The sequence below is a fragment of the Oryctolagus cuniculus genome, chromosome 4, assembly GCF_051225735.1.
Source record: "Oryctolagus cuniculus isolate XC-2025 breed Fujian yellow rabbit chromosome 4, ASM5122573v1, whole genome shotgun sequence".
Lineage (NCBI taxonomy): Eukaryota > Metazoa > Chordata > Mammalia > Lagomorpha > Leporidae > Oryctolagus > Oryctolagus cuniculus.
The window spans coordinates 124,348,339-124,374,358 of NC_142870.1; the positions used below are offsets into that span (position 1 = coordinate 124,348,339).

At 44.7% G+C, this 26,020-nt stretch overlaps 2 protein-coding genes and 1 long non-coding RNA gene across 5 annotated transcripts in view; 2 read left to right on the forward strand and 1 right to left on the reverse strand.

Moving 5' to 3' along the window:
* The first annotated feature begins 1,114 nt into the window (after positions 1-1,114).
* SSR3 (signal sequence receptor subunit 3) lies at positions 1,115-16,712 on the forward strand. Its single transcript, XM_002716322.6, has 5 exons — positions 1,115-1,306; positions 2,429-2,555; positions 8,652-8,750; positions 13,331-13,462; positions 14,488-16,712. Exons 1-5 carry the CDS (start codon positions 1,174-1,176, stop codon positions 14,552-14,554), a joined length of 558 nt encoding a protein of 185 aa, XP_002716368.1. The 5' UTR covers positions 1,115-1,173; the 3' UTR covers positions 14,555-16,712.
* A 363-nt stretch (positions 16,713-17,075) lies between these two features.
* Positions 17,076-24,567, forward strand: LOC149127103 (uncharacterized). The gene is made up of 2 exons (XR_016232631.1): positions 17,076-17,135; positions 24,298-24,567. It is a non-coding gene; the product is annotated as an uncharacterized LOC149127103 (long non-coding RNA).
* Positions 19,380-26,020, reverse strand: part of KCNAB1 (potassium voltage-gated channel subfamily A regulatory beta subunit 1) — a 452,219-nt gene continuing 445,578 nt past the window's right edge. For 2 of the 3 annotated variants that reach the window (XM_008266198.5, XM_051858804.3), the window contains exon 14: positions 19,380-21,124. In XM_008266198.5, coding sequence (XP_008264420.1) covers positions 21,035-21,124 — 90 coding nt within the window. In that variant the 3' untranslated portion in view covers positions 19,380-21,034. 3 annotated transcript variants of the gene reach the window in all.

Genomic DNA, 26,020 nt, shown 5'->3' on the forward strand with positions numbered 1-26,020 from the left:
GTGATCATCCGAGGAGTTAAAAATGGCAGTGGCAGTATTAACAGGCATGCCACCACGTTGTCTTTACTTAGTGTTATTTTCTATTTAGCTTGGCAACCCTAAAGGGTTAGTTAAAAGGTCAGTAACAGGGGCCAACACTGTGGCAGAGCGGTTGAAGCCACTGCCTGCATTGCCAGCATCCCATAGGGGAGCCGGCTTAGTCCTGGCTGCTCCACCTCTGATCCAGCTCTCTGCTGTGGCCTGGGAAAGCAGTGTTCCCTGGCCTGGATAATAAGTGTTCCCATGTGGGAACACCCAGAAGAAGCTTCTGGCTCCTGACTTCGGATCTGCGCAGCTCTAGACGTTGCGGCCAACTGGGGAGTGAACCAGCGGATGGAAGACACCTCTCTCTGCCTCTCTTTTTCTCTCTGTGTAGCTTTGACTTTTCAAATGAATAAATTAATCTTTAAAAAATCAGTAATAAAATACTAGGAATTTGTAAGTGTATTCGAATGGGCTGTTTTCTTTTTCCCTCAGAAGTAGCCCGTTATTTCGATGCAAATAACGCCACACTTCGGAGACCAGCCCTGCCAGTCACCCACCCGTAAGCTCTCCATCTGCGATGGGGTGAACGATATGCAGCCAAGATTCATGAAGGTAGTTAACGCAATAGCGGAGGTGTAAAGGAGGAGAAATCCTACACGTGCTACCTATCCCTTTTTCCTCCTCCAATGCCCCCAGTGCTGGGCGCACACAGAGTACATTAAACATATGCACGCTGAATGAATGAATGAGTACTACCCGGTCAGAAGAGCTTTTATTTGGGATTTCTGAACCTTCGGATCGTGTGAGTCTGTCAATAGCCGTGATGTGGCATGCCAATAAAGTTTTGTCATTTTTTAAAAAGCACACATTAAACTACAAATCCCTTCCTTCTCTTCGGCTAGACGCGTCCCGTGGCTGGTCAGGCCTACGGAAGTCTGGCCCGCTCGCCCAATCACGCAGGAAAGCCTACGGAGTGACAGCAGGCCGACCAATCCTGGGGAGACTGTCCCCGCGCCGCGCAGGGTCCCGCCTCCACGCGCGGCGCTGACGGGTCGCTAGCGGATACGGCGGCCGCGGGGGCGGGGCCAGAGGCCTCGGCCCGGTTTCCCGTCCCGCTCGGCCTTCCCAGGTCTCGGCTCCTGCTCCGCCATGGCTCCCAAAGGCGGCTCCAAGCAACAGTCCGAGGAGGACCTGCTCCTGCAGGATTTCAGCCGCAACCTGTCGGCCAAGTCCTCCGCGCTGTTCTTCGGGAACGCGTTCATCGTGTCCGCCATCCCCATCTGTGAGTGCTTGGAGCGAGGCGGGCCGGGGAGGCCGCGGCGGGTCGGGCTGGGCGGGAACGTGGCAGGGCGCGGCGGACCCGTGAGGCCCGAGCTCTTCCTGGCTCCGTGCGGCTCTGGGCCTCGGAGTTCTCGTAAGAGGCTGTGGTTGTGCTGCAACACAGGGAAGTCGCTCGCGGCGCTTTGGAGAAGCGCGCCCGTTGCGGGACCCACCCCTGGAGGTTGTGATTCACGCGTCCCGGGATGGCAGATCCGAGTCTGCGTTTAAACAGACGCCCGCCGGGGGTTTACGGTGCTGTCACTCAAGCGTATCGCCTGCTGCCCTTTGGCACACAGCGGGCGCTGCCTATTTTGGGGAGGCTCACGAAGTGGGCCAGACACCCATCGCGTAACCCTGGCAAGTCACTTCGAGGTGTGTCCTTTCGAGCACCGCTCCACACCGCCGAGCATCGTTTTCCTGATTCGCAAAATAAGACAGGTTGGCCTTGGTCAGACCTTTTGGTCATCCTGTGAGAGCAATTAGAGAGTTCTCACTTGGATGAGTAGCGGTTTGCAGCCTCGGCCTGGGTCATTTTTAGAGCTCCGAGTTCCCGAGTTTCCATTTCCCATCTCGCACTCGTGCCCTGTTTTTGGGCAATCGAATGCAAATGTATCTTCCTCTTCGGCCTTCTAAAACTGAGCGTGCCATGAAGGTAGCCTGGAGCCCCGTGGCTTCCTGGCGCAACCAAGCATTGCCCTGATTTCAGATAACAGCCACGTCAGCAAGTGAATGGATGGTTTGAGACCGCACGTGGCTTTTTGGAATGTCCTGAATTTAGACAAATAAATGCCCCTTCGAATGCAATTGGCGGTCTTATGATTTTTGTTGAGCCAGAGTTTGTTCTGATTTTCAAAGAAGCTGAAATTTTATCTGGACGAGGAATAGGAAGTTTATGTTTTTCAAGCGATTGGAATTGGGAAAGCTGGAGTTTGTTGCTGGATGTCTCACTTCTGAAGATCCTCAGATACTGTAGGATTCCCTAAGTCTGACTGCGTTTTTCCAGGCTTAGCATAACGTAATTCAGGAGGCTTTCATAATGGGAGTAATGTTTCTTTTTGTTACCCCCCCTCTTATCTTAATTCAGGGTTATATTGGCGAATATGGCATATGGATCTTATTCAGTCTGCTGTTCTGTATAGTGTGATGACCCTAATAAGCACTTATTTGGTAGCCTTTGCATACAAGAATGTGAAGTTTGTTCTCAAGCACAAGTAAGTATATTTTTTCCAGGGACAGTATTTATTACATACTGCATTTTATGTAGTAGGATATCTTACAGATCATTTGTGTATGCATTGATTTCAGTAAGTATTCATTTTAGGTGTATGTTTTTTTTAATTCAAGATTTATTTATTTTATTTGAAAGGCAGAATTACAGAGAGGCAGAGAGAGAGAAAGAGAGGTCTTCCATCCACTGGTTCACTCAGATGGCCGCACTGTCCAGAGCTGTGCCAATCGGAAGCCAAGAGCCAGGCGCTTCTTCTGGTCTCCTACATGGGTGCAGGTGTCCAAGGACTTGGGGCATCTTTTTTACTGCTTTCCCAGGCCATAGCAGAGAGCTGGATCGGAAGTGGAACAGCTGGGACTCCAGTTGGCACCCATATGGGACGCTGGCACTACAGGCGGTGGCTTTACCTGCCATGCCACAGAGCCGACCCCGAGGTGCGTGTTTTGTAAGGAAGAGTTAGTGAAGTGAAGCAGAGATAATGATCAGACTTGACGCTGCTATGGGTGTAGGCATTGAGGTAGAATTATAATGTTAAAGCACTAGCTTTCATCATAGGGTTCGTGAGAAAAACACACTGATGGAGTAAATGAACATTGCCGAAGCCAAATGGATTCTTCCTGGAAAGACTTGTTCCGAACTCTCCATTTACTATTTTTGGAAGTGAAATTTTTTTTGATTAATTGCAGTTTCAGTGCTAATTACGTTTTTCTTATAAGTATATAAAATGTAATGGATTACCATTTTGCAGGCATTTGGGTAGTGAACCAGTGGAGGAGTGCTTTGTCTTCCTATCACGTGTCGGGTGGGATAGTTTGGGGGCCACCCTGCCTTGCACTGCATAAACCACACTACTCTGTAATCCTCATTCATTTGAGGTACAGGTGTTTTCCTTGTTTCGTGGGATGCACAGTATGCGTTCTCCTTATCCGATGTCATTTTTTATTGTGTCCCTTTCTAATGTATTGGAACCAGATCCCTCTAGGTCCCTGGAATGCAAGTCCTCCAGCCCCCTCTTTGAGGATTACGCCTTAGCCTTAGCACTTTGTGTCATCCTCTGGTGCGACCCCCCCCCCCCCCCCTTCTTTTCAGTTCCTCGGTGTCTGGGATTCTTTGCCAGAGAGCTCCTTCCTGGCTTAGAGCATTGCTTTGCTTTGTTATCTCCGTGGTGGGCTCTTCCGGGTGACGGGCAAAGCACGTTGAGATGATCTCAGTTGACAAGGATTCGGCCTCAGTGGCTGCGGGTAGCTTTAGTGCTTTCCCTTCTGTTGTTCTGGACACAGGAGCTCATGTCCCATGGCTGCCTTTCTGATGGTCCAGCAGAGTCATCAGGTCATCTCTGTCATCTTTCTGTGGGGCAGCCCTTCGGCCAGCTGTTCCATTCCTGCCTGCCATTCCAGGGTTCAGCCCGTCCAGCCTCTGCCCTTCTGGACTCTCTTTTTAAAATTAATTAAGATTTATTTATTTATTTGAAAGTCAGAAATACAGCAAGAGGAGAGGTAGAGAGAGAGAGAGAGAGGTCTTCCATCCGATGGTTCACTCCCCAAATGGCTGCAATGGCTGGAGCTGCGCCAATCTGAAGCCAGGAGCTTCTTCTGGGTCTCCCATGCAGGTGCAGGAGCCCAAGGACTTGGGTCATCTTCCACTGCTTTCCCAGGCCATAGCAGAGAGCTGGATCGGAAGAGGAGCAGCCGGGACTAGAACCGGTGCCCATATGGGATGCTGGCACTTCAGGCCAGGGCGTTAACCTGCTGCGCCACAGCGACGGTCCCTGGACTCTCTTTGCCATGGCGCGTGGGTGCCTTTGACAGGGAAGCCCTCAGGTGTGAAGGACCCTTTACGATCCCTCTGGAACTCTGCCCCTTTGAGACGTGGCATTTCAACTTGTTCTATGCATCATTTTTCATTACTTCTTTGGAATCAAAGCCATGTTCTTTTTACCTTCTATTTCTACTTGTGGCTGCCTGAGAGCAACTGCCATCTTCTGTTTTATATCCTTTATAAAGCTAATGGTACATTTAGTTCTGTAAGATTTCAATGACTCACTGACTTAATAGACTCTCTGGAATGTTTTTAGTCGTAGTTTTGGCTTAATATAAAATATTACTACAACTTCACAACTCCTACAGCTCTGCAAGATGATTTAGGCTAAGGACCCAGTGTGCTGTGGAGTGCGGCTGGGTGGGGTAGCTGAGGGAAGCTGACTTCAGAGCTCGCAGTCTGGACTCTGGTCCCAGCTCTGCTGCTCTTAATGGTATGGCCTCAAGCATGCATTTTATCTGTGTAGGCTTCAGATTTCTGAACTGTAAAATGGGATCGCATGATACTGCAGAAGGTGGTGAGGATTAACTATGGTCACGTGTGACACGTTAGGCATATGTGTTTTAAAAGAGTTATTTGAAAGGTGGGGTTATAGAGGCTCACATGCATGCACACACACACACACAGAGAGTGTCTTCTATCCGCTGGTTTACTCCTCAAATGGCAGCAACAGCTGGAGCTGGACTGATCCAAAGCCGGGAGCCTGGAGCTTCTTCTAGGTCTCCCACGCTGATGTAGGGGCCCAAGCACCTGAGCCATCTTCTGCTGCGTTCCCATGCCATAGTAGAGAGCTGGATTGGAAATAGAGCACCCTGGACTCGAAGTGGCACCCATATGGGATGCCAGTATTGCAGGCGGTGGCTTTACCTGCTACACCACAGAACCAGCCCCTCGTAATAAATAATTATTTGCAGACTTACAGAGGTTGGAGGTAAATAAGCCTGTAAGAATTTTTTTTAAAGGTGGCATGATTTAAGCAATGTTTACAAAGATGCATTTTTTTTTAAATTATTTATTTGGAAGGCAGAATTAAAAGGAGAGAAAGAGAGGTTTTTCTATATGCTGGTTCACTCCCCAGATGATCACAGTGGCTGGGGCTGGGCCAGGCCAAAACCAGGAGCCCAGAGCTTCCAGGTTTCCTACGTAGGTGCAGGGACCCAAGCACTTGGGCCATCCTCTGCTGCTTTTTCAGGCACATTAGCAGGGAGCTGGATCGGAAGTGGAGCAGCTGGGACTTAATCGGCACCCAAATGGGATGTTAGCATGGAAGGCAGTGGCTTAACCTGCTATTCCACAACGCTGGCCCCACTGCAAGAGTGAGGGCTTCTCCCTCAGCTGTGGTAAGTCTGCAGTGTAGAGTTTGTGCCCCTAGTAGGTGAGAATGCAAATCTAGACCTAGGTGAGAAGTTACTTAGTATCTTCAAGACAGTGTGTCATGAGGATACTTGATTGTCATACTGATGCTTAGAGATAACCAACTCATTTGAAAATAATTTATTCCTGAGCCCTGACAATTTAGGTGTGCATTTATTTTTTATATTCAGCTAAGAAAAGTTACTGCTGTAAGCCATGTACATTCCTTTTTGTGGGTGTTTTGTAGAAAAAAGTAGTTTGATATTAAGTTACAGAAACTTATTCAGTGTCTCTGCTGGAGAGGTTCAGAGAGAAGAGTCTTGGCCTAGTGTCTCCGGAATGAAAGAAGTGCCTGGACAATTTTTACATGATAAAATGTTAGTCTAGTTAAGTTGAGTCTGTGGAGTAAAAAGTATGTTGTGGGTCCCAAAGTATGTATTTATTTATTTATTTATTTTTAACTTTTATTTAATGAATATAAATTTCCAAAGTACGGCTTATGGATTACAATGGCTTCCCCCCCATACCGTCCCTCCCACCCGCAACCCTCCCCTTTCCCATTCCCTCTCCCCTTCCATTCACATGAGGATTCATTTTCAGTTCTCTTTATATACAGAAGATCAGTTTAGCATACATTAAGTAAAGATTTCAACAGTTTGCTCCCACACTTTATTTATTTATTTTTAAAGATTTATTTATTTGAAAAGCGAAGTTAAAGAGAGAGCGACAGATATCTTCCATCTGCTGATTCGCTCCCCAAATGCCTGCACTGGCTAGGGCTGGGCCAGACAGGGTCTCCCACGTGGGTGACAGGGACCCAAACACTTGGGCCACATTCCGTTGCTTTCCCAGGCCATTATCAGGGAGCTGAATTAGAAGTGGATATGCGGCTGGCGCCGCGGCTCACTAGGCTAATCCTCCGCCTTGCGGCGCCGGCACACCGGGTTCTAGTCCCGGTTGGGGCACTGGATTTTGTCCCGGTTGCCCCTCTTCCAGGCCAGCTCTCTGCTGGAGGATGGCCCAAGTGCTTGGGCCCTGCACCCCATGGGAGACCAGGAGAAGCACCTGGCTCCTGGCTTCGGATCAGCGCTGTGCGCTGGCCGCAGCGCGCCGGCCATGGCCGCCATTTGAGGGCGAACCAAAGGCACAGGAAGACCTTTCTCTCTGTCTCTCTCTCTCACTGTCCACTTTGCCTGTCAAAAAAAAAAAAAAAAAAAAAAAAAAGTGGATATGCCAGCATTGTAGGCAGTGGCTGAATTAGCTGTCCCACAATGCTGGCACCAATTTTTTTTTTCTTTTAAATTTGTTCATTTAAAAGGTAGGGTTACAGAAGAGTCATACACATACATACACACAGATCATTCTCTTTTTTGCTTTTAAATGTTGCTTAAAAAGAACTCTTGAGAGTGAGGACTTGGTGCAGCAGTTAAGATGTTGCTTGGGATGTCCATATACCATATCGAAGTGCCTCAGTTCAGTTCCCTGCTCCTCTCAGCGGGAGGCAGCAGGTTAATGGCTCAAGGTAGTGGGGTCCCTGCCACCAGCCACCCCCGTGGGAGAGTTCTTTCTCTGTCTTTTAAAAGATGATAACCTCACTGTTAGCTTCCTTTTCTTTACGTTTTTAGAACTTAATTCCTTTGTCTGTTTTTCTCCCTCCAGTTATCAATTTGTGTGGAGTAACCATGTTAGAAAGAACCTTGTAGAACGTCTTGAAATATGTGCTAGCTGAAGGTTTTCTTTTTAACAGTGTCAATTCTAACTTGATTCTTGCCTGAGAGACGGAGACGTCGTAAAATCGGCCCCAGTTTGGACCTAACTTATATCTCAAAATCTTGTGGTTGAACGAAGATTGGAAACCACTGTCTTGAATGATCTTTTCATTTCTTTTCTGGAATCCATCCTGATTTCTCACACTCTCCTCAGTACACCCGCTAGAATTGAACATAGTGTAGTAATGAGGAGCTTACTGGACACAGAGCGAGTGCGTTTCTGTGCGCCTGCTCTGTTTCCTGTTGAGAGATTGTGTTGAATGCTTTTCTAGTGGAACTGTGTAGGTAATCTGTTAAATTTTGCTTAGGATCAATTACTTTTTCTTCTATATGTATGGCTAACTGGTTAGTTGCTGTTGGGTTATGAAAGATGTGTTGAATTTCATGCTCTGTAGGAGACTTTCATAGTTATTTCACCGTAGTTTAAATTTTACCATCCTTCACTTGCAGCCCCATCGGATAACATTTATCTGTAGAATTTTTTTTGATGGATATACATTCAGTATATTTCCTTCATCTGAGTGAACACTGAAGATTGTGTTTTGTTTTTTTTTTTGTTAATGTTTCTAACCTTTTCCAGCTGATTCCATGTTAACTTGATACAACTCTCAAAAATCAAAGGTTAATTTAAAAGGGATATATAGTCAGTCTGACTGTGTCATATTGTTTCTTTTTAGTGAAATTGTCCTTTGGAGTGGAGTTAAAAGTGTAACTTTAAGAGATAACAGCTGTTACTTTTCCTTTGTTTATTAAGCCTTTTTTCTCTCCTAGGATTTACTTGGAATTGAAATCATATCATTTGCTAATGCCTTCTGAAATTTGTTAAACAGTTAAATTATAGGTTAAAAGAAAATAGTTATAGTGATTTGTAACTGAATTTGACTTTTATATCCATATTAAATACCTAATCTTAGGAAAATTTTCCCTTTTAAGCAGAAATCAAAGCACATCTTGGAAGTTTCTTCAACTCCTTTTTTGGCTAGTGCAGTGTAATAAACTTGGAACTTCCTGTGCAGTTTATTTTCTTGAAACGTGAAGTATTCAGTTGCCAATACTTGCTGTGAGTGCAGAGTGTTTCTGAGAGTGTGCGTTGTTTGTCCCTGGAGCATGTGGAAACGTTTTTCTTTTCTCCTTTTCAGAGTAGCACAGAAGAGGGAGGATGCTGTTTCCAAAGAAGTGACTCGAAAACTTTCTGAAGCTGACAACAGAAAGATGTCTCGGAAGGAGAAAGATGAAAGGTTGGACCCCTTACTTAAAGCGTCTGTGGTAATCAAAAGGGGAATACTTGGGGAGCCCCAGCGTATGATTTCTGGTTGGAGAATGTGGACTTTGGAATTGCAGTAGCAGCAGAGGCAGTGGAATAGTAACAGCTGCCTTTTTGAGGTTTTATTGCCATCAGATATTTTTCTTTGTGCTACATGCAATTGATTTATTCTTCTAAAGACTCTTATGAGTTTGGTGCTGTTGACATCTCTACATTACACTGAGGACACTAAGGAACAGAAAGCTTGGATTATTTGCCCGAAGTTGTAGATGAGTACACGGTAGATCCACAGTAAGAACATAGGCAGTCTGACTTGTGGGCTTGTGCCGATAATCATGGGTCTGGAATTTAGGAGGCTATGGTGCAGCCTTCGATAGCTCAGTTGGTAGAGTGGAGGTAGGACAGATAGGAGGCTATGGAGTTTTGTCCAGTGCTGGCTCAGCTTGTTGATAGCTGTGCGACCTTGAACATGTCACCTAATCCCTCTGGGTTTGAAGGGTTTATGCTGTGCTGTGTGTTAGCATGTGTCTAGGTAATGGTTATTTCTGTTCCTGAGCTCTACTGGGGGTGTCTACTACTTGGTTCTGTGCAGTGGGTGGGGTACAAGAAGTCCTGGGTTTGGCTCCTGTTGCTCAGATCTGGGCCACATTTGTTAGCCTCCGCTCCCAGTTTTTCAAGCCAGCTGTTTCTGAGAAGACTTATGAAACAGCCTTAACATCTGAGAGTCATGAGTCTGTTTTCATTTCTTTAGTTTTAGCATCAGCAAGGTGCTTTGTGGAACGGAATTTTTACCACACTTTGTTCCAGAAAGACTGTGGGCACTTGGAATATCAAGATGCATATAAAATAAAATAATACAATTTTGAAAGATCAGAAACCATTTAAAAGGAAAAAGAAGTATTTGAACAAGGACTTTGAGTCACAGCATTTGAGCACTAAACTTAGTCCTGAGCTCCAAGTGTGTGGGAAGCATGTGAGGTCATACAGCTTTCACTGCCTGATGAGAAGCAGTGTGCAAGTCCTTCTGAAAAGAAACTTTCCTGGCACCGAATCTTGGAAGGACTTTATCAAGTGAATTCTTATTTAAAGGACACTGAGTAACTTAATGAACAATTTCTTCTACAGTGGTTTTGGAAAGGCATCAAAACATTATTGACATGATTCTCTCCTGTGGATCTTTTATAAAACTGAAGGCATAATATTAAAATCATGACAATGAGGGACTTTTTGCAGGCAGCGGTTATGGTGAGGTGTGGCTGCCTATTTTTGTAATGGGACAGCTTGTGATGGCAAATTTTGTATAGCGATAGAGGCTAGAGGATCTAGAACACCTTTTTAAAAACTTTTTTATTGATTTATATACATTTATTAGAACAGAGTTTCTTAAGCCAAGTGTGTTTCACAGTTATCCAAATTTCAAAGTGCCTGTTACAGCTCTTTGGGATTTTGAGTGATTAATTGCATCAGGGATGGTAGATGGGTCTCTTCTGCCCACCGCAGACCTGCCTGATTTGGTTTGGCACTTTTCTTGATGCTGGGACATATCTCAGAACCTTTCTCAGTCCAATGTGGAGGTGGTCATAACTAATGGATTATAGAGTATAACTGGAAATGAAATCTCTTTTCCATTTGCCTGATTAGGTATTTCAAAGTAAGACAAGGTTCTAGTTTTGTGGATATATAAAGTACTAAGTGTCCAAAGACTACAGTTTCTCCTCTTGTCATCAGTAGGAATCTGTACTGTTAGTATTTTTGCAACAGAAGCCACACTGGATACAGTTTTACCCAGACCTAGGTTCATGATTGATTGTGGTAACTGGGAACAGAGACTCAATAAGATCTAGTATGTTTCTCTCTTAAAGGATGAATTTCTTTGAAGAGATTTGATCTAAGAGAGGGCTTATCAACTCGTCTTTGCCTAGATGTGTATCTTTCAGACCTGTCTGCAATCATTTGGAATAGGTACTCCTTGCCCCTTTGAGAGGGCTTTAGAAAGGGAATAAGCAGAGGAGATTCGGAGATTCATTAACATTTGTTCCAGGGTGTGAGGGTTATTTCTTCTTGATTTATTGCTGATCTGTCAGTTGGCATTATCTGGGTGTAACAGTTGCCTTTCAGTCTCAGCTTTTCTCTTGGTGTAGGGAAAATGACTCCTTGGGCAGTACTTGTCCAAACTAGATTTTCTACCAGTGAAGGTTTGCCAGAAGCATTGGCAATGAGGGTTTTGAGGGGTTTTAATTTTTTTCAGACTAACCAGAATATGGGTGACTAGAAGAAATTTCTCAAGGCTGTTGGACAGTCCTGACATGTGTTCACTGATGCAACACGTGGTCATTTTGGGAACTAGGATTGCCTACTGGGCTGGGTCACTTCTTTAATCAAAGTCTTAAGAGATGGTTCTGATTTGGGGCATGACAGAAGGAGAGGGAGGGAGAAGCACTGTGATGCAGGGGAATTTAATCATCTGGAGTAGAGGTATGCTGGTAGCCTCCTTGCGGGACCTGTTTTCTTTGGGTCTTGTGCTAGAGCAAGGGTGGGCAATGTCTGGCCTGCGGGCTGCATAATACCCATGAAATAATTTGGTCTGGTCCTGCCAAGGCAACTGCAGGCTAATATGCAATAAATGCTAACTTGTAAGTTGGTAATTTTGTATGGCCCACAAATAATGTTATAAATATCCACATGGGCCTTGGTAGAAGAAAGCTTCCCCGCCTCTGTACTAGAGTCTCAGAAATAGTCAGTTCTGTTTTCTAGCACTAAGCTTTGTTGGATCTATGTGGCTTACCGGGCTGATTTTCTTTGGTCAGTGTTAGAATATTCTAACAGTGTTAGAACAGTAATGCTCATGTATATTTAGAATTTCATGTTTAGACTTTAAATTAGAAGACGTTTTATACTTGATAACTGCACTTAATGTAGCGTGCTTCCCTTCTACTGTACTTAGAGTACATTGAAGGTGTGTTCATGTAAATGAAGTCGGTTGAATCAAGGAAATACAGCATTCATGTTGGAGACTATAGATTTCTTATGATGAGGAAAAGGTGATAGTAACCTTCATTTAGCTCTTTACAGCCAGCTAGTTGACTTTGGCTTAAAGCTTTGTGGGCTGTCCTTAAGATGGTGGGGGCAAGATATCTGACTCCAGAGAAGTTTTAGGACAAAGTATCTACAGCAGTGGTTTTTAATTTTTATTTATTTCTTGATAGTAACCCACAGTAAAAACATATTTTAGAGGGTTGGTGCTGTGGTGCTGGTGCAGTGGGTTAAGCTGTCGCCTGCAGTGCCAGCGTCCCGTATGGGCGCCAGTTTGAGTCCCGACTGCTCCACTTCTGATCCAGTTCCCTGCTAATGGCCTGGGAAAAGCAGCAGAAGATGGCCCAAGTCCTTGGGCTCCTGATTCCACATGGGAGACCTGGAAGAAGTTGAAATTGGCCCAGCCCCGGCTGTAGTGGCTGTTTGGGAAGTGAACTGGCAGATGGAAGATCTCTCTCACTGTCTCTCCTTTCTCATTTCTCTGTAACTCTGCCTTTCAAATAAATAAATAAATCTTTAAAAAAAAATTTTACCTTCTGACTAAACATGAGGGGCTTCAAAAGTTTCATGGAAAAAGGAGATTAAGACACACAAATATTTCATAAAACAGTAATTACTGTGTGTGATGTACTCCATGGTTTTCTGTTCTTAAAAATAAATAAATTAATAAATAAATTAATTAAAGACCAGTAGTCTCAACCCACTCAGTTAATTTCTCTGGGCATTTGATCTATTCAGTTGGCTTCAAATCCCACTAACGGGTTACAACCTACCCTTTTAAAAAGTGCTTTACAGAGTTAATTAACCAAGAGGAATAAAGGCTGCCTTATTCACAGGCACCCAGGACTTTCCTCCTTTCTGTGTGAAGGGGTAAAAGACTGGTGACATACTGGTGAATTAATGAGAGAAAATATCATAGCAAGGAAAATAGAGTCAATACAAAGTAAAAGGGTTTTGCAGAAGTTAAAAAGTTCCTCCTGATGATCCAGCAGACCCTTTGAATGAAATAAAGATGACTCAATCATAGTCTATTTCTGTGAGACCACAGCTAGTTTTTGATGTTGGGATTGTCTATTCAAGGTGTGAACTTGAGGGTTGAAATTCATAGACTGTAGAGAGCCTCCAAACCAGCAGGATGCAGGCAAAAAGCTCCATTAGGCTATTTATCAGGGTAAACGGTTAGGTGAGGACGTCAAGAAAGATGCTTGGTTTAGCTGCTAATGGAATCATGCCAATTGCAATTAAGCGGTCCCTTCCTCTGGAGCCCTGGAAGCCTGGGAAAAATAGTGACATAGCCAGCAACTGTACTTTTTTTTTTTTTTTTTTTTGGCACCTATAAAGAGGAAGAAATATCTTTTTCAGTGCTAGAAAGGGGACAATTCTCACCAAATTTAATATTAAAAACACATTCTCCCTCTTGAACACTTCAGGGAAAACTTGTGTTATGATAAACTAGAGCTGTATGGTGTTTAAAGGTTTTAAATCATAAACTTGTTTAACTTGTTTCTTCTGTGTCCCCAGAATCTTATGGAAGAAGAATGAAGTTGCTGACTATGAAGCTACAACATTTTCCATCTTCTATAATAACACTCTATTCCTCGTCTTGGTCATTGTTGCTTCCTTCTTTATTTTGAAGAACTTCAACCCCACAGTGTATCCTTTATGAAGCTGATCATGGTTTTTAGAAGTCTGAAAGCAGTAGTTCCCTGTGGTTTCTACTTGTCTGGGTCTTTTAGTGGAAAGAAATGCTCTCCTGGGAGTCAGTTAAATGAATAGCACTGACTTTAGGCAAGTTCCTAGGCATTTTAAAGAACTTTTGGTTTGATTTAAAATTCTTTTAAGTTCATAGATTATGACTTTATAATATTTAACAAACATTACAAAACCATCCTATACTGCGTGATTGTGTATACCTGCTTATTGAAAACAAGTTCTAAGAACTAAAGCAAACTGGACTTCTTTGATAACTGCTGGCATAAGCTGTGTGCCTGCTGTTATTTTTGGACTTTGGGGTTGGGTGGGTGGCCAGTGTAGTTAAATAGGCACAATTCATAGTACTTAACAGTGTGTCTTTTCAATTGAGCTTTTGGGCAAGACTCAGTTGTCTCTTATTAAAGTAACACCCTTAAAGGAATGCACCCAGAATGTGCAGCCAAACTTGTAACAGTTGGAGATTCTGATGTAATAAAATATCAGACACCCCAAATTTGTATCTTCTGTGAACACTGAAAAAGTTTGCTGAAAATGGTCCAGTTTTTAGGCTGGGAATAGCTGTGAACTTTGAGAACCTCCTTGCTTTTACAAGCCGGTTGCAGCAAAGCACTGATTGACAGGGGAGACATATTTTTCCTTTGCTGTTGTGGGGGAAAGGAAAACAAGTCTCTCTTTTTCCATGTTCTTTGATCAGCTCTCGTTGGAAAGGTTAAATGGCATTCAGATGTGTTCTAGGTTTCTGTCTTAAGAGTTTTCTTTTTAAAATTGGAACCCATTTCCTGTGGATGTTTTTCATTCCTTATGGTCTCTTGTCTTGTAAACTGGGTTTGCAGACAATGGATTTGCATGGCAGTGCTTGTACTGAGGGTTGGGAGGAAACTGTGTGTTCCGAGAAATGGTCTTTTTATTTTGTTGACAAATTAATCTCGCATTCTTAATTTCGCCTTAACGTGAAATTCTTACAGGAACTACATTTTGTCCATAAGTGCTTCATCAGGACTCATCGCCCTCCTGTCTACTGGCTCCAAGTAGACCATGTCAGCTTAGCCCCTGGCTTCGTATCTATGGGTGGCCTGTGGTATATGGGAAAGTAGCAGGGTGGTCAGGGTGGGAGACACACAAGATGTTTTCATAGTCTGCAGTTGGAGGGTTTATTTTAAAAACTCTCCAGAATGTAATTCAGTATTTGTTTATTGGCTCTTTTTGACAGTTGTTGAAATTAAATGAATTGAAAGGGATCCTCAGAGTACCAGGACCTTTATTAAAAGGCAAGAAGTGTCTCACAATGTGCTATAATCACAAGAGGGGAAAATAACTTGTTTCCTTGTTCTGTCAGAGGTCACAGTAACCTGGACTAGGCTGTTATTATTTATAATAGTAGCAAGAAGTTAATAACTGGCTCTCTGTGTTCCAAGCACAATATTACAACTTTTTAAAAACCATAAATATCAGAATGAATCCTCTTCCCAGGGGATTGAACAGAAGCTTTGTGTTTACAAGTCTCTGAATTTCAGATTGAAATAACTCAAAATTAAAAACATGGTTTTTCTAAACTTGAGGAAGAAAAACTTGTGGAAAAGCCCCCTCCCCCTCCCTTCTTTTAAAGGAGAAAGGCAGCCAAGGTAGTAACCTAAAAATAGTGCTGAGGCATATGAGAGTCCTCCTGTGGGGTTCAGGCGCACACTGCTCAGCTGTACGGCTTTGGCCCTGGGTGGCCAGGGAGGTCAGTTTGACCTGCCATGTTGGTTTGATGTGTTAAGACATTGGGCTCATTGTTTCCCCTGGTCAGGCACTCATGCCACTGGAAGAATGTTGAGAGAGAACCTCCTTTGCTGAATACTGACATGTAAAAGACCAGAGTAAATTTTAGGGCTGGAATTCTATGAACTCCCCAAGGAATTTGCAGTGGTTAAAGTGCTTGTCAGCTTTTTCCATTAGGACTTTCATCACTGACTGTGCACAGGGTGCCCTGGATTGTGAGTGAAATAAATGATCTCCTCAGCCCCTGGGATCCAGCTGAGAGCAGTCTCATGCTGTTTTGTTTTTGTTTTTGTTTTACAGATGTTAACTATTTCTTCTGTGTTTCAAGACTTTAAAAAGTTGGGCAAGTTCTTCTTTGATACTATGATGTTGATTTCATATTGCTATTAGCTTTTGACTGTATCTAGTAATTTCCTGCAGACAGTATCTCAAAGGAAATCTATTTCTAATCTTCTTGATGTAAGATGAATGTTATAAATGATATTAGCTGTTTCATTTATGACTTTATAAAAAGGTATCCATCAGGAATTCAGTCGCTGTTTTGCACTGTTGGATATGTTGGTAGCCTGCTTCCTAGAACCTGGAGGACAGGACCAGGAGTACATTTGCTTAGTGACCCAGGTCATCGTCTGCAATTGAGGATTATATTTCATCGTTGTGTCTAGAGGTCTACAGTTCTTTACTGTTCTTGTTTTCTGAGTGCCATCATTGGATGAGCTGGAGGGATTTAACTTTTCTTTACTGTTGATTAAGAAACCAGTCAGTAGTTTGGTGGCCAGGAGTTTGTGTTCCAAATGCATTTGCTGCTTTGTCAGTCTACTTGGTCCCAGATACCTGTTTTAATTGCTGGGAAATGCTTGCCACTAGATGGCAGTGCCTGTATAGAGGGAGACAAACCCATTCCTGGTATGCAGTGTAAATGAGAGAGTGGTGAAACAGGGGTGTCAACCTGATGTTAATGGAATTTCTCTTCAGAAAATGTATAGGTGACTGAATAGAAGAAGCAAAATTTTTTTGTCTTGAAATTTTCCCATGATATTCTTCTCTGGCGTTTTCTTTCTACTTTTAGATAAATGTGCCAAAGCATATAGATTTTCGTTAAAGATTTATTCCTCCGGTACTTACCTCTTGGGCATTGAGAAACCTTTCGTCCAGAACTCTCCCCTCATCTGAAAGAGCTGCCTGGCACAGGTTTGTAATGTGCAGAATCTGATTTAGATAGAAATGTGCTGCAGAATTACTCTAAAAGGGCTCCAGACCCAGCACCAGTAAAGTAAAAGAGTCTGCTGCAATTGGAATTCAAAATGATGGAATTTTTTTATTTTTTAACTCACAAGGTGGAAGCTTAAAATACTAGAAAGGTTTCATTTCCTTACTTTTAGTTTCCTCATTTATGAAGAACTTAATAAAAATCTTGGATTGAAATTTACTGATTGTCTTGTTTGGTATATGGCACCTTGAAAAGGATAATTTGAACCAAGGTTTGAAGACAACTGAAATATGGAGGTTGAATTTATTCTCAAAATTCTTGTGAAAGGTCTTAATATATTTGTTTAAACTGTGATTTTTAAAAATGTTCATTTCTCCTAGAATTTAAGAGAACCCTGTGGATAAGCACAACATCTTTATTATTATTTCATATTGGCCATCACTGTACTTCCCTCCACTTTTGTGATTGTTGATCAGATGTTTGCAAAGAATAACAGACACAGTGCAGTACAGTAAAGAGCAAGTGTCCAGGCTCTGCCAGTTCGTGCCACTGTGCCTTCCTGCCCCCTGGTTGTCTTGTTTCCAGGGAGTGGGCCAGTCCCTGCCGTTTTCTGGAGATCGCTAAGGAAGGGTACATACACATGTAAGTGTGTGGGTGGAGAAAACTTGTTGACAGATACATCTGGTCTGTAAGAGGTTATCTTCCCTACTTGGACTCCCAAGCAGAGAATTGATTTAAGGTTGAGAAGATCTTTTTAGTGGTGGGTTTAGATTTTTAGGGAGATGGTTAGAGACTAACTTCTCATTGGCCCTTGTGAATTTTCATTGCATCTCTTCTCTTTTTCCTCTTCTCTGATTCTTAAATTTAATACCTTTTAATTAAAATATAAAAGTTTATTTCATCTACGTGAAAGAGCCACACAGAGGGAGAGACTGAGAGCTTTCATCTTCTGTTCACTCTCCAGATGCCTGCAACAGGTAAGGCTGGGCTAGGCTGAAGTCAGCAGCTGGGATCAGCTCCTAGGCTCCCACATGGTGGCAGAGGCCCAACCATTGAACCGTCATCTACTTTCTCCCAGGATGCATTGACAGGAAGCTGGATTGGAAGTAGAAGTGTGAGGACTCAAACCTCGAACTCTGACGTGGCCATAGAAAGTGGCAGCTTCACTTGCTGCACCACAACACCTGCCCCACACCTATTCTTAAACTTCTGACAGTTACTTTCACATAAAATTTCAAAGCTTTAAACAGAAATAACAGTGGTCAAGAGAGACTTAAAGTGCAAGAAAGAAAGAAAAAATCTAATGGTAACTAGCTGTGAGAGTTTGGGCAAGTTCTTTTCATCTGTCCAGGCCTACTTTCCTCCTTGCTCTCAGAGCTGTGACTTTGTAGGTGACATGGGTTTCTTGAAACTCTGACGTCTTCCTCATAGCCTTTGGCATTCTGTTTGTGGTGGAGTGACAGTTCTTAAAGTGGGAAGCCATGCACAGGATTTCTAGTTATCTAGTATATTTACTGTGGCAGATGATTTGTATATTGAAAAAATGGCTATTCCCACAATCCTTGTATTTGGTCTTGAATTGCAAGTTCTTCTAAGTGGATTTGAGAAGCTTTAACCTTAGTGTACAGTGTTCCAAAATCCGATGAGAAAATAGCTGTTCCTGTTCTCCATTAATAAGGGAGAAGAAGGTTAAGATTGTAATTTGTCTTTTATTTTTTTTTTAAGAATTTACTTAATTGGGGCCGATGTTCTATAGTAGGTAAAACTGCCGCGTGAGACACCAGCATCCCACATAGGTGCCAGTTCATGTCCATGTGGCTCCACTTGCAATCCAGGCCTGGGAAAACAGCAGTAGGAGACCTGGATGGAGTTCCTGGCTCCTGGCTTTGGCTTGGCCTACCTCTGGCTATTAATGGCCATCTGGGGAGTGAACCAGTGGATGGAAAATTGATCTCTCTCTGGCTCACTCTCTGAAATTCAGAGAGAGATAGAAGGAGAGACAGATCTTCATCCACTGGTTCACTCCCTAAGTAGCCACAATGGCCAGGGCTGGGCCAAGCTGAAGCCAGGAGTTTGGAACTCATCTGTGTCCCCTGAAGTGGAGCAGCCAGGATTCGATCCAGTGCTCACATGGGATGCTGGTATCGCAGGCAGCGGTTTAATCTGCTGTGCCACTATGCTGGCCCCTTCAGTTTGCTTTTTGTCGCTCCCCCTCTTCGTGGAGGAACGACACAGGACCCTGCGCTGTTCTTTTGTCTGCTCGGCCCTCCCTGGGTTTGCTGCTGGTTCTTCCCGGGTTGGCTACTGTCCCTTCCACCTCCGTGGAAGGGCGGTTCCCCCTGCCACTTTTCCCCACTTCCGCGGGGGAGCGGCACACCGCTGGCTGGCTCTCTCAGGGGCTGCTCAGGTGTTCCTTCAGATAGATGTTCCTCTTAGATGTTCCTCGTGCATGTTGTCTCTCTCCTCCTTTATAGTCCTCTTCCGCCAATCCCAACTCGGCTGCCCACACGCCGAGTACGCTGCTCTCCTCCAATCAGGAGCAGGATCAGCTCCTGGAGGTCATCACTCAAGTTGGCAAGAGGCAGCTGCGTAGAAGCTGCTTCCTCCTCTCCCAGCGCCATATTGTGGGAGAGCAGATGCATAGAACAAGTCCCAATTCCAGCAACTTAGTCTAGTCCGAGTTGCTCCCCGCACTTTTGACCCCTGAATTTCTGTTACTCAGTGCTGCTTAGCTACCTGCATCTAAATAAAAAAAATTTTATTTAGAGGACAACTACCCATCTTATGACTATCCAAAATATAAAAAATATATAATATATAAATATGCAATATATATAAGAAACACATATCTCTGCCTTATAATGAAAGATCAGATAAAAGCTATTATGAGATTGCACAAAATGCTTTTATTACTCTAAGCAAGTAAATTGCATTTCCCATTCGACAGCTCCTCAGCTCATTTAGATGTACAGTGAGTGGTTCACTGGGTTGACTACACAATGAACAACTGAAGAAGTCCATTTCCATCAGTCTGCTACCTGTAGGCAAAACCATAAACTCCCCAATAGCATACAGATGGTAGTAACCAAAAAGAAAGTTTGGTGAGAACTCCAGCTAACATTTTAAGGATTAAAACTTAACCATGAAATACACCTCTAGAAATGATGACAGAAAATAGGATTTTAAGATAATTTTTCTTGTAAATTTCAAAGTGATTTCTGTATGGGGAACCTGTTGACCAGATGAATTAGGATTTCATACATAGGCAGATGTCCAAATAGCATTAAAGAACTGCCCTCACTCCTACCTTTCCCTTCTTCCTGAAAAAGAAAACCATGTTTTCTCTTTCACAGATAACCCGCCGCCCCAGTATAGTCTTGTATTTTCTCAAGTGGGATATGTAAGAGTAGCCAGCAGTGGCAGGGCTAGACATACCTCAGATGCCAAGTGCAGCGGGCCAAGCCCTTTTTATCCATGCAGAGAGCTTTCATGCATATGGTGTAATGCATATACTGTGGTTATAGAATTAGGACGTTCTTGAACATTTTGCTTTTCACTGGGCAAGGTAATTCACCCAGCATACTCTGAGAAAAGCCTAAGATTTACTTCCATGATACTGACTTCTCAGTACTACCAAACATTGAAAAATCTCAGTACTAGTTAAACAGTGAACATTTTGTCTCTGGTTATTTTACAGGTTTATCTACAAAACTGAGCATGTGTATTACTTTTAAAGCTCAAATATTTAAACTTACAGAAGTTGTGCCTACAAGCAATTGAAAGTATAAAGCGGGTTTTAATAAAATGTAAAAAATGAACACTTAATTGCAGATACATTACATTTTATTTGAAGCTAAGTTTCCACAGCAGTGTAACACCTTCCCTTTCATAAATTAGCCATAATGTTTCTAAAATTAGGGGCATTCATTCTTTTACCATCTCTACACATAAATGGAGGACATAACATTATTAGAATCCTAATAGACACCCTGGGTAAATTGTACAGGACCAAGCAACAGTAAATATTTCAAAGGTAATGAAAGCAGATAACCTAGAAATTTGGGTTTTGTTGAAAGACAAGTGAAACAAAACCTGCTAATGTGAATGCAAATGGGAAAAGTGTAAAATTGTTTCTGAGTAAAGATATCCCACTGTTTCTTACACACTTCATACTGCATCTGTGGATTTTGTTCTTTGAAAAAATAGATCTGTACAGCCGCCTTTCAACTACCAAGCGCCTGAAGTAATCAGCTTTTCCCCGTTCGCGCCATTGCATAAGCAGCAGGTATACAGAGCGGTGCAAGGTCGGCGACTCCAGTCCGAGATAAGAAAATAGAATGGCATTTCTTGGTTGTGGATTTTCAGATGTGCTCATAATTCAGGTGCACAGTGGTAGTGACAGCAGACACCTCAGAGAATCCGGGGACGCTAGAGGTTGAGCAGTAGGCTGCTAAGTGATCGAAAAACTGGCTAGTAACACGGTTCTGTACTGGCTACAGGCCACTAATTAACCATGCAGCTTCTGAGGCTCATGCATTGCCTTATGATCTATAGTCCTTTTTGCTGTAGGGCTTGTTGCGCAATATGTTATCGATCTCATTTACCACGTGGGATGTCATCTTCGGGAGAACCTAAGAGCAGGAGGAGCACAAGGGGTCTGGTTAGGAGTGTTGGTCACATGTTTCCTGTGATCATTACTAAGTGTAAACTGCCACTGGAATATGAACTCTCCACAGGACTCAGAGGTTCCTTGAGGTCAGCTCCTTATTTGTTGACTGAATAATGAAGGTGTAAGGAGTAAGTGAGGGTTCATGGAAATAAAGAGCAATTCTGTGCAGTAGGAATGTAATACAAGTCACATAGCACTCATGTATTTTTAAATTTTCTGGTGCCTACCTTTAAAAGTCACATCACTCATGTATTTTTAAGTTTTCTGGCGCTTACCTTTAAAAAATTAATACATGTTTTTACTCCATTCTATTCAAAATCTTACCATTTCAACATGTAATCAGTATAGAAAATTGACACTTTTTTTTTTTTTTTTAACTCAGTCTTGCACATTCCATGACCATTTTACACCTATCAATCCGGACAGGCCCCAGCTTCCTTTCATGCTCTCGAGAGCCACCTGTGGCTAGAAGCTATGGTCGTAGACAGCATAAGTCTAGAAACTAAGGCGGTTTATTCCCACGCATAGTCAGACCCTTGGTGAAGAATGGCCAGGGTTCAGCAGACATCCCACGCAAAGGGAATAGCGTGAAGGAATGAAATGGAGTGATAAGCAGGGAAAGAGTGGTAGGAGTGTGGGAATGCGAGGCACAGGGCAGGGGGAAGATGGGGTGAGAGCGTGGAAAGCCCAGAACAGTGGGGAACCTCTGATCTAGGAGTGACCTAACACCTGGAAGTCCTTTAAAGAACCAGTTGGGAGAGGCGGAAAGGGGACACAGATGTGAGAAATGATCTAATATGAGCTGGAGCCAGTAATGCCTTGATTGGGCGTGGTGGTGGCATAGAAAAAGGGGCGCTGAAGGGCATTTTGGAGGATGCTGGTAGTGTCGAGATGGAGACTAACGGGATGTTGGTGTGTGGGAGAAGTGGTTGGGGGGAAGGAGGCTTGTAGTAAGGTACAGTGTGGAGTTTCAGGTGCCCGTGGACTACCCGTGTGGAAAGGGCTTGCAGGCAGCCAGAAGGGCGGCTGCAGAGCTTCGCAGTTGCAGGAGGACTGGACCGGAAACTTGGGATCCCTGTGCAGCACTTGCTAATTGAAGCCCTCGGAAAAGATGAGCTCATTCAGGACCAGCATTTGCCGTGAGAAGTGGGCCAAGGGCACCCATTACACCATAAGACGGGGGCCAAAGGCAGACTTTCTCCGGAATGGTCTGACCCCGTGCACAGAGCGTGGTGAATGCAATTATGACGACAAGTTCCGAGATGGCAGCCTCCCCCTTGCTTTGCTGCAGTCGCGTTGGCCAAGGTGACCTTGTCTCCACTCAAGTGCTATTCTCAGAAGCCTGGAGGCTTGGCAGAAGAGTAGAGCTACTCGGCCTGGGAAACTTGGTTCTGGGTAACGTGTTCCTAACCGAAGCTAAAGGCACAGTTTGACTTCCCACTCCCGTTGAGTCCCAGAGGAGATGGGTTCAAGTGAGACTAACGATGAGATTGAAATCCAGCAACTGGGTCTGTTGGAATTTTTGTGTCTAAAATACAATGGGTTAGCCGTGTGAGGAGAAAAATTTTTCATTCATTACATCAAAATAAAAAAAGGTCAGAAGAGATTTAAACACCAGAAAAAGTACAACCATAAAAGTATTTGAATAAAACAGGCAAAAGAAATATTTTAAGACCAACATTTGAAGGCAAGCCATACTTTGAAAATTTCGGATGAAGTCACTCAGACTTTTTACACACGTTTGAAGCTATTTTAAAACACTTTAAGCTACAAATTTAAGGAACAGCCCACAGGCTACGAGTTTTGCAATCTTGGTGTTCCACTGCTGGGATGGCTGGTGGGGACTGGAGGCCTGGCTAGCACTGCTGGGGCTGCCAGGGTAGCAGGGAAGGCCTCCCAGGATTGGGTCCTTGTCCTGGTCTTAGGATGGAGTAGGGTTTTGCCGGGCTGTGGTGGTGGTCCCTGTGCAGGCAGAGGACCGTTGCTACATCGGGGGACTGAGTGGTTCCTGGCAGCTGGGGACTGGGTTTTGGGGAGGTGGAGCTGGGGAGCGTGTGGCCTGGATGGGAAGGGCCTGGCAGCTAGGGCACCTGGCCTTGCTTGAGTGGGTGATGGAGAACCCTCGGGAGGGCTAGGAGGCGGGTGGAGGGAGTGGCAGTTGTGTCCTCCTAAGTAGAAAAGGGAACATGTCCAGGTGACGGCGGCTGCAGGCAGCCATGGGTTCTCTTCTCTTACACTCCCTTCTACTCTGGTACGCATTGGGCACATTTCATCCCTTAGAGCAGCTGCCTTCCAGCCTACTAGAGATTTCCTTTCCTGACAATTGCTGGCACTCCACTCTGTCCAAGCCTTCTGCAGCCAATCCCCCCACTGCTGGGCACCTGTCCCCCAGGTGAAGGGGCCCAATCACAGCTTGTCAAATGCAGCCTCTTCGGTGCTAGGTGTGTGCATGTGGAGCCTTTAAACTCAGCCTGGTAGGTACCGCTTCCTGCCAGCTGCAGGCAGTCTGACCTCTCCCTGGAAGGCAGTGAGCACCCTGTGTGCACACCATGGGAATCCCCACTCCTCACTCTTCCTGCCAGTCCATGATGTCCTTTTCCCAAACCTGCAAAATCCACTCATTCTCCCCACCGCTGTGGCCACCACCATGTCTCACCTGGATGCCTGCCCTTGACCTTCGTTCTTTCCACACAGCAGTCAGGTCAGTCTTTAAAATGCAGGTAGTAGGAGAATTTCCCTCCTCTGAAAACCCTCCAGAGTGTTTGTTAGCTGGAGAATAAGCTTGGAAGCCCGTGTGCCTGGCTGCTGCCTGCCTGTGCGCCCCAGTGCATCCGCTACCTGTCGGTCGCACTGGCCTGAGGTTGCTCTTCCTGGAAAAAGCCAAGGCCCTTCTCATCTTGGGGTCTTTGCCATGCTCTCCCCTGGGCTGGGCTGGGGCTCTTCACGCGTGAATGGAGGCATGTGAACAGATGGGAAGGCATGTTGAAAACGCACTGCCCCAGACTCCTGGATGCCAGAGGGACCTTTTGCAAAGATGATGTTTAAAGCAGGCCCACCCATTTCTGAATTAGTCTCTTGTAAAACAGTCCTTTATTTACTCAGTAGCCCTTTTTACTATCTAAAATTCTTTCGTAGGTTTATCTTCCACAGCAGAGAGCTGGACTGGAAGAGGAGCAGCCGGACTAGAACCCGGTGCCCATTTGGGATGCTGGCGCTGCAGGCGGAGGATTAGCCAAGTGAGCCATGGCGCTGGCCCTGTAGGTTTATCTTTATCAATGTCTCCTGTTGGAATGTAAGCCCCTTGAAGGTTGGACAGTATCTGTGACCTATGATATCCCCAGTGCCTGGTGAATCATAGTAGGCTCTCAGAGACCTGAATAAAGTAAGGGAAGCATTTCTCAGTTCACTCTTTTCTGAGTGCTCATGAGCTCTGGGAAGGCAGGGTGTGGTTCTTACTCCTCGGGGTCCTCCCAGTGCCCAGCACAGGGCCAGGCATAGAATCAGTGTTCCATAAATGTGTGTGGAATTGAAACCAATGGATTGAATTGCAGTTCTTCTGTGCCAGCTCCTAGCCTCTCACCATGCTTGTGTAACCCTGTCTTCCCAGAGCTGCAGTGAAGATAGACGGGAGGGGCGTCATTCACACGAGGAAGGAAGCATTCCCAGTGCACGTGCAGGGGAGTGTAGGGGAGCCTCGGGTCTGAGCAGAGCCGTGGGGCGGGGCGGGGTTCTTGGCAGCAGAGAGGCAGAGGGGATGCCGCTGCTGCTCCCCACGGACAGTGGTGGGGGGTTATTTTTAAGAAGGATTTTCGAGCATTCTAAGCTTAATCAAGTGTGTCTCCACCTTCATCTGTTTCCTTATTTCCAGGTCAGGTGGACGGGGAGAGGGTGTGCCACAGTTGTGGTCCCCGGTGAGCAGGAGGGAAATGGAAACCCTTGCCTGTTTGAGCTGGTAGTCGCCCTGGCAAGAGCAGTGGGTGGGCTCGTTCCCGGGGCCTTCGTCTGGCGGGACTGAGAGTGGGCAGGCTCAGTACCGAGATGTGGCATTTGGGGATAGGAGGTTGATCATAGACACCAGCGCTCATCCATCTCCCTAGACAGGAATCCCCCCTTCTTGCACTTTCTCATCCTCCTGCCCCTAACAGGTGCCCCCAAGTACTGCTGTAGGCTCCAGTGCCCAGCCATCCACCGAGAGGGAGAGGGATAGGTCTCCTGGACTTCTAGGGAGAGGTGAGCCTACATGTCTGAAATAGAATTTTGAGCCAATAGCTCTTAAAACACGGCGAATTCCCAAAACAGACAGTTCTTGAGTGTTAACTAAGGGCAAACCAGAAAGCCAGTGGAAAGGCAAGAAAGACGCAGGCCTCTGATCTCAGGGGGCTTACGATCCCCCGGGGGAGTCAGGCAGTCACACTATGTGATCATACATGGTACAGTGGGCAGAGGAAAGAGGAGGGTGCTTCAAAAACTTCGTGGAGAAGTGAAATTGATTCGATGCAAAAGAAGTGAAATCCATGCATAGTTTCTTTGTCATAACATTTTCCATAAAGACTCCTTGTATGCATGGCTTTAAAATGTTGTTACCCCAGAATAAGCCTGTCTTTCAGTTTTTCTATGAACTGTTTTCGAGGTGCCCTCGTACAGGATGCTTTAAGAGCAGAAAGGAGGTACTTGGCACACAGAGGTTGGCAGTCGATACTGGTGGGAGGAATACATGGAAGAACAATATGTGTACATTGTCCCCCCGCAGTGACATTGCAAGCAGGTCACTAAGCCGGCTTTTGCGGTCAGGCCTGTGAAGTCAGTGCCAGGTGTGTTACCGGAATACACTGTCCCACAGACACAAACCGAGCTTGGA

Excerpts from the sequence above, each read along its gene's own strand:
- SSR3 (XM_002716322.6), top strand. The coding sequence starts at position 1,174 with ATGGCTCCCAAAGGCGGCTCCAAGCAACAGTCCGAGGAGGACCTGCTC. Across the intron at positions 2,556-8,651 it reads AAGTTTGTTCTCAAGCACAA|AGTAGCACAGAAGAGGGAGG; the intron begins GTAAGTATATTT and ends TCTCCTTTTCAG. Across the intron at positions 8,751-13,330 it reads CGGAAGGAGAAAGATGAAAG|AATCTTATGGAAGAAGAATG; the intron begins GTTGGACCCCTT and ends CTGTGTCCCCAG.